We start from the raw sequence: 8,944 nt of genomic DNA, 5'->3' as shown, positions 1-8,944 counted from the left end.
TTCTGTTAAGGATGATGAAAAAAGTTTGTAAACAGTGGTGATGGTTGCACAACATCGTGAATATAATTAACGTCACTGAAATGGATGCAAAAAATGGCTAAAATGGCAAATGTTTTGTTATATGTATTTCACCATAATAGAAATAAAAAATACTTGGAAGAACAATAAAAAAAGTATGTGGATAAGTACAAAAGCAAGCTCTCCCACTAGGCTGAGCAGAAGTCAAAGCCTGCTTCTGCTGTTTCTAATGGTGTGACTGACCTTGGCCAAACTGCTTACCAGCACTGGGCCTCAGTCTCCCACTTGTAATTTGGCTAGTAATACCCCACAGAATTTTGTAGGAATTCAGCAAGATAACATATGTAAGTGTTAAGCTAGTATTAGCTTCCTTTCCTCTTTTTACATTATTCTTGGAATAGAAGGATGAATGTGTGAAGTAAAAAAGAGCTAAGACACTGTAAGAACTTGCAAAATTTTACTACTGCAGTTGCCATCCTTGGGGGTTTTAGACAATGAACTCACATGCTTTAGATCAGCTCTGATCAACAGAACTTTCTCCAACAATGGGGAACGTCCTAGAGCTGCACTGAACACTCTGTAGCTCTGGCCACAATTAGATGTGGCTAGTGCAATTAAGAAATTTTAAATTTCATTGAATTATTTTAAGTTTAAAAAGCCACATGTAGGTAGTGGTTGCCAAACCAGACAGCATTCCTTTAGATACTTCTGGTCTTGGGGAAGCAGAAGAGCATTAAGTATAAGGAGTTCTAGTGGTGCAATACCTAAGCCATTTGACCATTAACCAAAAGGCTGGTGGTTCAAACCCACCAGCTGCTCTGCAGGAGAAAGATGGAGCAACCTATTTCGTAAAGATACTAGAATTGTTCTGCCTGGGTTCAAATCCCAATTCTGCTAGATATTAGCTGGCTGTTCTAGGTTTGATGGTGTCTCCCTAAATTGCATGTTTCGTAGGTTCACTGGAAACATATGGATGTGATCTCATTTGGAAATAGGGTTATATAGGTTAGACTGGATTACGGTGGACTCTAATTCAGTGGCTTCTTTCCTTATGAGACCAATTTGGGCACAGGCATCTAGGGGAGACCACATGAAGGCAGAGGCCGAGTTTGGACTGATGCATCTATAAGGCATGGGACACCAAGGATTACTGATACCACAAGAAGCTAGAAGCAAGGAACTATTCTTCCCTAGGACCTTCACAAGAAGTGTGGTCCTCATGACATCTTAATTTCAGACTTCTGGCATCCACGAGTGTGATTCATTTCTGTTGTGTTAAGCCTAAGTTTGTGGTGATTTGTTACCACAGACCTAGGAAACTAGTGCATCCTTATGCTTCAGTTTCCTCATTTATAAAAGAAGAATGCTATTGACATCATCTCCCTCATATAGATGTTGGAAGAGTCAGTTAATACAAGTAGGTGCTTCAAAGGGTATCATGATTATTTCCCCTATAATAATAGTCCTTACACTTCATTGTATCCATGTGTTTACTCATCTGCGTTACCCACTAGGTAATGAACACTGTGCCTGGAACATTCAGACCCTCATTAAATAAGTGTTAGAAGGAAGGATGAATAAAATCGCAGTAATATTTTTCACTAAGAGTGAAGAAAGCAGTAAAATAAGCAACAAAATGAGAGTTCTGAATAAAAATGTCAGCGGAGATGAGGATGAAACTTGGCATTTCAGTTATAAAAACATGCTTCCGAATGACAATGAAGGAATTTGAAAACTCTAAGAACCCAGCAGAGTGGAAGAAACATGAACTCAAGGGTTTTCGAAATTCCACATCTAAACCTATTGCCATCAAGTCAATTCCAACTCATGGCAACCCCATGTTTGTCAGAGCAGAACTGGACTCCATAGGGATTTCAATGGCTAGTTTTCTGGCAGAAGATCATCAGGCCTTTCTTCTGAGGTCTCTCTGAGAGGACTCGAACTTCCAACCTTCTGGTTAGCTGCAGAGTGAACTCATTAACCCCTTGTACCACCAAAGATTCCCACCTATGAAAACACATGTATTAATCATTAAAAGCTTTTCAGTCAAGCTTCTCTGAGAATACAACTGTGAGTTGTGCAACTTCACTTGTCCATGTTATTCTAAGGAAAATGTATGATTAGAAGTGAAGCGTACGTTTTATTAAAAAGAGCTCTGGCGGCACAATGCCTAAGGCAGAAGGTTGGCAGTTCAAACCTACCAGCTGCTCTGCAGGAGGAAGACGGGACAATCTGATTCCAAAAAGATTTACCACCTTGGAAACCCAATGGAGGTCACTATGAGTCAGAATCAACTCTATGACAGTGAGTTTGGTTTTGTTTGGTTTTTATATGTTTTGTTGAGCTCCCATTTCCAAGTTCCTTATTAATAATACATTCACCATTTCCCCACCACCACCCCCAAAAAAAGCAGTGTTGGGCAAGTTTTCATAACTGTTTATTCATTATAAATAGTAAATATTTACTGCACTTTTTACATGAAAGACATTTTTACAACACATTGTTGTTGGTTGAGGCTGCAACACAAAGATAGTACTTGTTTTGTTCCATCACCCTCTAAAACCAATATATGAACTAATCTTGGTACTATGTCTAGTCTCACTAACTCACTACGTCATAGTTCTTAACTCTATAAGGAATGTATTTGTGCCTACCTCATTCATTGTTCCAAGAATAGAGAGAAATAAATAACACTGCCTTCCACCTTCTTGTTCCTTTTAACATTTCAAAGAACAAATTTATTGACATTCTAAAATGTCACCACACAAACATATGTAAACCTCAATTCCTATACTCTTTTAATATCGGATATCATTGTATAATTTAAAAGTACATGAGAGCCACATGGACATTTCTGTTCTCGCCCTGCCTTTCATAGAAAAGAGAAGAATGTAAACGTGACCATATTAAAAGCACTATTATCAGACATGGTCTCTAATCAATAGGAGCAAGCCAGGCATCAGTTTTCCAGCAAATGGTAAACATCACTGCATTTCATCACCAGGACTATTGGGCTGTGAAAAGAAAAGCACCTGCAAAAACAGAGTTCAGATTCTGTTTCCAATGCCTTGATCATTGCCAAAGCATCTGTGAGGTACACAGTATTGCACACTGGTAGGCCATGTGGGACTGCACATCACTTCTCCACCATGCCCCTCCCACACCCAGGCTGGCTTCCAAATGAATATGGATTGCGAAAGCATCACACACCTCACACACCAAAAAAAGAAAACAAGCTATTCTTCACGTTATCCCATATTCTGTGAGCAAGATGTGGCCATGACATTTATTGACAACTGGGTTACAAATAAGGAGAAGATAACAAATAATTTATTTGGGAAGGCTTTTACATCTAGTCTAGCTTCCTAAAAATGGCGGCATTTATTTTTAAATCAATTTTCAGTATGTGAAAGTAAAGGAGTCCACAACTGCTTCACTAAGGAAGTTTTAACTTTGTAGAAGTGTCAGCACTGGACATAAAAAAAAAGAGTTATACTTTATAGTAATTATCCTACTATATTTTAGAACATTTTGCTTGCCCAAACCAGGTAAATCTCCCCCCCCACACACACACACACACTCATGCGCACACACATGCACACACACATACATATATAATGGAATGTTTCAGCTCCTTGATCATCAGCACTAAAGACTTAGGATATTTTGATATGTAGCCATGTGAAACCATTGCCTTAAAAAGCTGCTTTTGTCCCTCATTGTTCCAGGTCTTCCTCTTCTCAGTTGCTTTTGTCCAACATGTTCAAAAGAATCTGAAACCAAGCACTGGAGAAAAAAAACAATCACTCTCCTGTAGGGATTGCCCCCTAAAAGGGAGATATTTTGCTCTGAGAAGACTCTTCATGTCTAGGTTGTGGAGAACCAGAGACAGGGCTAGTTATAGCTCCAAGTGGACAGTTCACTTACGCAATATCTGGCTTGAGATAATGAAAGGCACCTGTAAGGAAACAAACACAGCTTTTTAAGTCAGGCTGGGTGATTCACAGCAAGGGGCAATATCAGCTACAGGCTGACAATGTCATATATAATACCATGGTATCAAAGGATTGCAACTAATATTTTTATTCCTGAGACAAGTTTGACACAACTCTGTGTCCCTGGGATTATACCCCATATGATCCTCAAGCTGACCTCATTAAGAACATGTGTTTCTAATGCCAGGGGTTATTTCATTTTGGCCAACCCTTGTGTTTTACCTAGTGGCAATCAGGTTTCATGTCTCAGCAATTAATAACCTCAAGATGTTGTTGACATCAGTTAAGAAAATAATTATGCAAGGGAGACCTTGCTGGAACAATCAGCTGGCTTTTCCACAAAATTGATACAGGGACAAAAAGTTTAATCATGCCTCTAACTTTCTTTTCTTAAGGAAGAGTTGAAATTCAATTGTCATCCTTCCTTCCAGCAGTAATCATCCCTAGAAAGTCCAAGGCTTACTTTGTCCATACTGCCCATATTGGTAGCCTGTGACAGGGTCCATACTATAGCCTGTGGTGCTGTAGGTGGGTGGACAATAGGACTGAGAAGTTGGAAGACTGTCCAAGCTCTTCATATGGTCTAGTCTCTGACTGCAGCTGGCCGACACCGTGGTGGTAGGTTCCAGGCCCCCTGTGAGAGGGGAGAGCGCATAATCGGTCTGGGGCTGATGAGGTACCCCACCGTGGTTGGTCAGGAGTCCCATTACCTAAAAGCAAGAGGCAGATTAAAAAGAAATTAAAATGCAGGGAGGACTGGATCAAAACCTATAGTTGAACGAACCTGAAAGTCCAATTTTCGTTTCTTTGGAAATCTACTGTTTTGAGAGCTATCCAGAAGAGTGTTACCTCAACTCAAAGTGGTGGAGATATTATATCATGCCCTGATGACAACATATGAAAAAAGAATGGGAAGGAGAGAGGAATGCCAGATTACCTTTTCAGAAATCTCATAAAAATTACTTGTATTCTAAAAACCAGTCATATGTAGCACAACATAGTTGTGCCTTGTTGGACATTTGGGAAAAGAGAACGTGATAGAAGGAGGATTCAAGATGGTGGACTAGGAAGATATACTATGCAGACTCTACAACAAAGACTTGAGAAACCAAGTGAAACAGACATGGATGACAACCCTGGAACCCAGACCTTCAGAGGAAAGGATAAAGAAGTAGATCAAATACTGATTGAGAAGAGAATAAATGAAAACAATGAACAAAGAGGCATAGAGAGCAATGAATTGTCAATTGGTCTCACATAGCACAGCCATTTGGAATTATTCTAAGTGTTCTGACCAGAGCAGGAACTAGATAACCAGCTCTGCTTGCCCAAGACTGCAACAGTACCTACACTGGTAATCAACAACCAGAGATACGTGATCTCCCTTCTGACCCCACACAGTGGCATCCCCCACTGTCACCGACCTAGCAGCCATTCAAACCCCCACCATGGTCAGTGCTGTGCTTTTGTTCTCTTTTTCTTTCTTCTTAGTTCTTCCCTCTTTCCCTCCTCTTTTTTTTTCTCTCCCACTTGTTCTCTTTTTTTGGTCCTGCACAGCCATCACCCCACCTTCCCCCAATGCCTCAGTCAGCAGCACCGCCCCCTTCCCTCAGAGGTCAGCAGCACACTCCACAGAGCAAGCACCACATTCCTGCTGCAGCTCTGCCTGGCAGCTGCTGCTTACACCACTACTGTGCTGCTTTCTTTTCTTCTTTCAACTTAGTTGTTCTCTCTTTTCACCCTTTTTTTTTTCTTTTCTTCTTTTTTTTTTTCCTTTTCCCTCCCCTCCCCCCTTTTTTTAATCCCATGGAGCTTGTTGTGCCCACCCCACACCACCTCCAGGGTCAGCAGCACCCACCCCACTCCCCCACAGTCAGCAGTATACACTCACATGGCTCAAGCTCCAAGTTCCCACTGCAGCAGTGTTTGGAGGCTAATACTTGCACCAGTACTGTACCACTTTTTCTTCTTTGTTGGCCTTCTTAGCTCTTCACTCCATACCCTTTTGTTTTTTGTTTCTTCCTCTTCCCCTCCACCTTTTTTTTTTTTTTTAATCCTCCTCCAGAATAGGAACCCCCTTTTCATCCCCTCCCCTTGATTTTTTCTATTTTTATTTTTTTTCTTCTTTTCTGTCCCCCCACCCTCCCACCTTTTTAAAAATAAAATTTTCCCCAGAAGTCAGGAGTCACCAACCCCACCACACCTGCCACTCTACCCACTGGGCAAATGCCATCACCCACTCCAGCACCAACAACAGATGGCAGCCAATATCCACCCACATTTCCCTCAGCTGCTGCACCCACACTCCCACCTGCTACCAAATCTACCCAGAGACAGGTGGTGAGCACCTATTTTGCCAAACTAGAGTCCAGAGTAGCAAACTTGTCTCATTACTTGGACATATTAAAATAAAACAATTTTTTAAAACTCAGGGTGATATAAATCAACATACAATTGAAAAATAAATAAAATAGTACCACAACGTATCAGAGACTACAGACAACTTCAAATCACTCACACATACACAAAAAAAGATAAGATGGCTCAACCAAGTGACCAAAATACAGGACCAGAAAATCTTCCACAGGAAGAAATGGTATTAGAACCACCTGAAAAGAATTCAAAAGAATTATACGTAGGGCCCTACAAAAGATTAAGAAAGAGATCAAGAAAATTATGACAAAATCAAGGAAAATTCGACAAAATCCTAGAAGACTTCCAGAAAAAATAATATAAGAACAAATTGACAAAATAAATGGAAAATTAGAAACCATACAAAAGCAGTAAATAGAAATCCAGAAGATTAACAGTGTTAAACTACAGAAATAGATAGTGCATTTGAAGAGCAAAATAGTAGAATTGAATCAATGGAAGACAGAATTGGCAGAATGGAAGATAAATCTCTTAATAGTGATGCATTAGAAGAATAATCAGAATGAAAAAATGAAGAAAGCCTAGTAATTATGTGTGACACTATCAAGTGGAATAACTTATGTGCAATCAGAATTCCAGAATAAGAAAAGACACACACACACACAAAGAGCACCAAGAAGACTGCCTAAAATTTGTTGGAAGAAAACATCCCTAATATCATGAAAGACAAGAAGATATGCATGCAAGAAACTCAATGAATCCCAAATAGAATAGACCCCAAGAGAAAATCACCAAGACTTATCATAATCAAACTTTTGAAAACCAAAGACAAAGAAAGAATCCTGCCAGTGGCATGGAAAAAACAAAAAGTTACCTACAAAAGAGAACCATTGAGAATAAGCTCTGATTTTTTGGCAGAAATCATGCAGACAAGAAGGCAATGGGAATATATATACAAAACCCTGAAAGAGGGAAAAATTGGCAACCAGGATATATACCCAGCAAAATTGTCCCTTAAATACGATACCAAAATTAGGACATTTCTATATAAATAGAAGGAGCTCTGGTAGCATAATGCCTAAGGCACTTGACTGCTAACCAGAAGGCTGGCAGTTCAAACCCACCAGTCACTCCTCGGAAGGAAGATGGGGCAATCTACTTCCGTAGTGATACTGCCTCAGAAACCCAAGGAGGGGTCGCTATGAGTCAGGTCTGACTCGATGGCACATAACAACAACAACAACATATAAATAGAAATGAACAGAATTTGTAAAATCCAGGCAAACTTTATAAGAAATGCTAACGGGAGCCATTGGACACAGAACCAACGATGACAGACAACAACCTGAGATTAAGATACATGACAACATTATTTAGACATCAACCCAGATATATAGATACAAAAAAATAAAATAAACCTGCAAGACTGCAAAAAGGGAACCAGAGACATCCATTTGTAAACAATGACAATTACCAAACAAGAAAAGGGAACAAATAGTGTAGTTACAGAACTTCCAAATGGAGAGGAAGTCAGGACAACATCAAGATACAATGGATTGTTTTAAACGTGGGAACATAGTAATAAATTACATGAAAACAACAAAGAAAATTAATAAAACTTCTCACCAAAATAAAAAAAAGAAAAGAATAAAGACTCAGTAAACACTAAAACAGCAGGAATAAAGGAAATGATAAGAAACTCTGTAAACTAAATGAACTCAGCACAGACAAATATATGAAACAAAGAAACCATCAAAACCACACAAAAAATGAAAACATTGCAAAATGGCAGCAGTAAATTCAAACCTATAGATAATTGCACTGAATGTAAATGGATTAAATACACAAGTCAAGAAACAGAGAGTAGCAGAATAGATTAAAAAAAATGACCCATCAATATGCTGTCTACAAGAGATACACCTTGAACACAAATACACAAATAAAGTAAAAATCAAATGGTAGAAAAACTTCTATCAAGCAAATGGCAACCAAAAAAGAATTGGAGTAGCAATATTAATTTCTGATAAAAATAGATTTTAAAGCAAAAACCAGCAAAAAAGACAAGGAAGGACATTATATAATTATTAAATGGTCAATCAAACAAGAAGATATAACTGTAATAAATACCTATGTACCCAATAAAAGATCCCCAAAATACATAAATCAAGCATTAACATAACTGAAAAGAGAAACAGACAACTCCATAACACACCAGTTTTGAAGAAAAGACAAAACAACCAGAAAGAAACTCAAGAAAGATACAGATCTAAACAACAAAATCAACCAACTACACCCCATAGATGTATACAGGACACTCCACCCAACAACAGCACAATATATATTCTTCTACAGTGTACATGGAACATTCTCCAGAATAGACCATATGTTAGTCCACAAATCAAGCTTCAACAAATTTAAAAACATCAAAATACTACAAAGCAACTTCTCAGGTCACAATGCTAAAAAATTAGAAATCAACAAGATCAAGGGAAAAATCAAATACATGGAAACGGAATAACACCTTGCTTAAAAAATAGTGGGGAATAGAAGAAATAAAA

The 8,944-nt window shown here is 38.8% G+C and overlaps 1 protein-coding gene across 1 annotated transcript in view; it reads right to left on the bottom strand.

Moving 5' to 3' along the window:
- Positions 1-3,758: 3,758 nt before the first annotated feature.
- The window catches only part of PAX3 (paired box 3), a 127,268-nt gene continuing 122,082 nt past the window's right edge, over positions 3,759-8,944 (bottom strand). The window contains exons 8-10 of the mRNA XM_007956670.2: positions 4,477-4,723; positions 3,946-3,976; positions 3,759-3,804 (exon numbers count right to left, since the gene is read on the bottom strand). Of these exons, the coding sequence (XP_007954861.1) occupies positions 3,759-3,804; positions 3,946-3,976; positions 4,477-4,723 (324 nt within the window). The remainder of the gene's footprint in view (positions 3,805-3,945; positions 3,977-4,476; positions 4,724-8,944) is intronic.

The sequence above is a fragment of the Orycteropus afer genome, unplaced genomic scaffold, assembly GCF_000298275.1.
Source record: "Orycteropus afer afer isolate SDZICR_OR568_19922 unplaced genomic scaffold, OryAfe1.0 scaffold00002, whole genome shotgun sequence".
Taxonomy (NCBI): domain Eukaryota; kingdom Metazoa; phylum Chordata; class Mammalia; order Tubulidentata; family Orycteropodidae; genus Orycteropus; species Orycteropus afer.
Note: the sequence above shows the minus strand (reverse complement) of the source record. Positions and strands in the feature narration are given on the sequence as shown.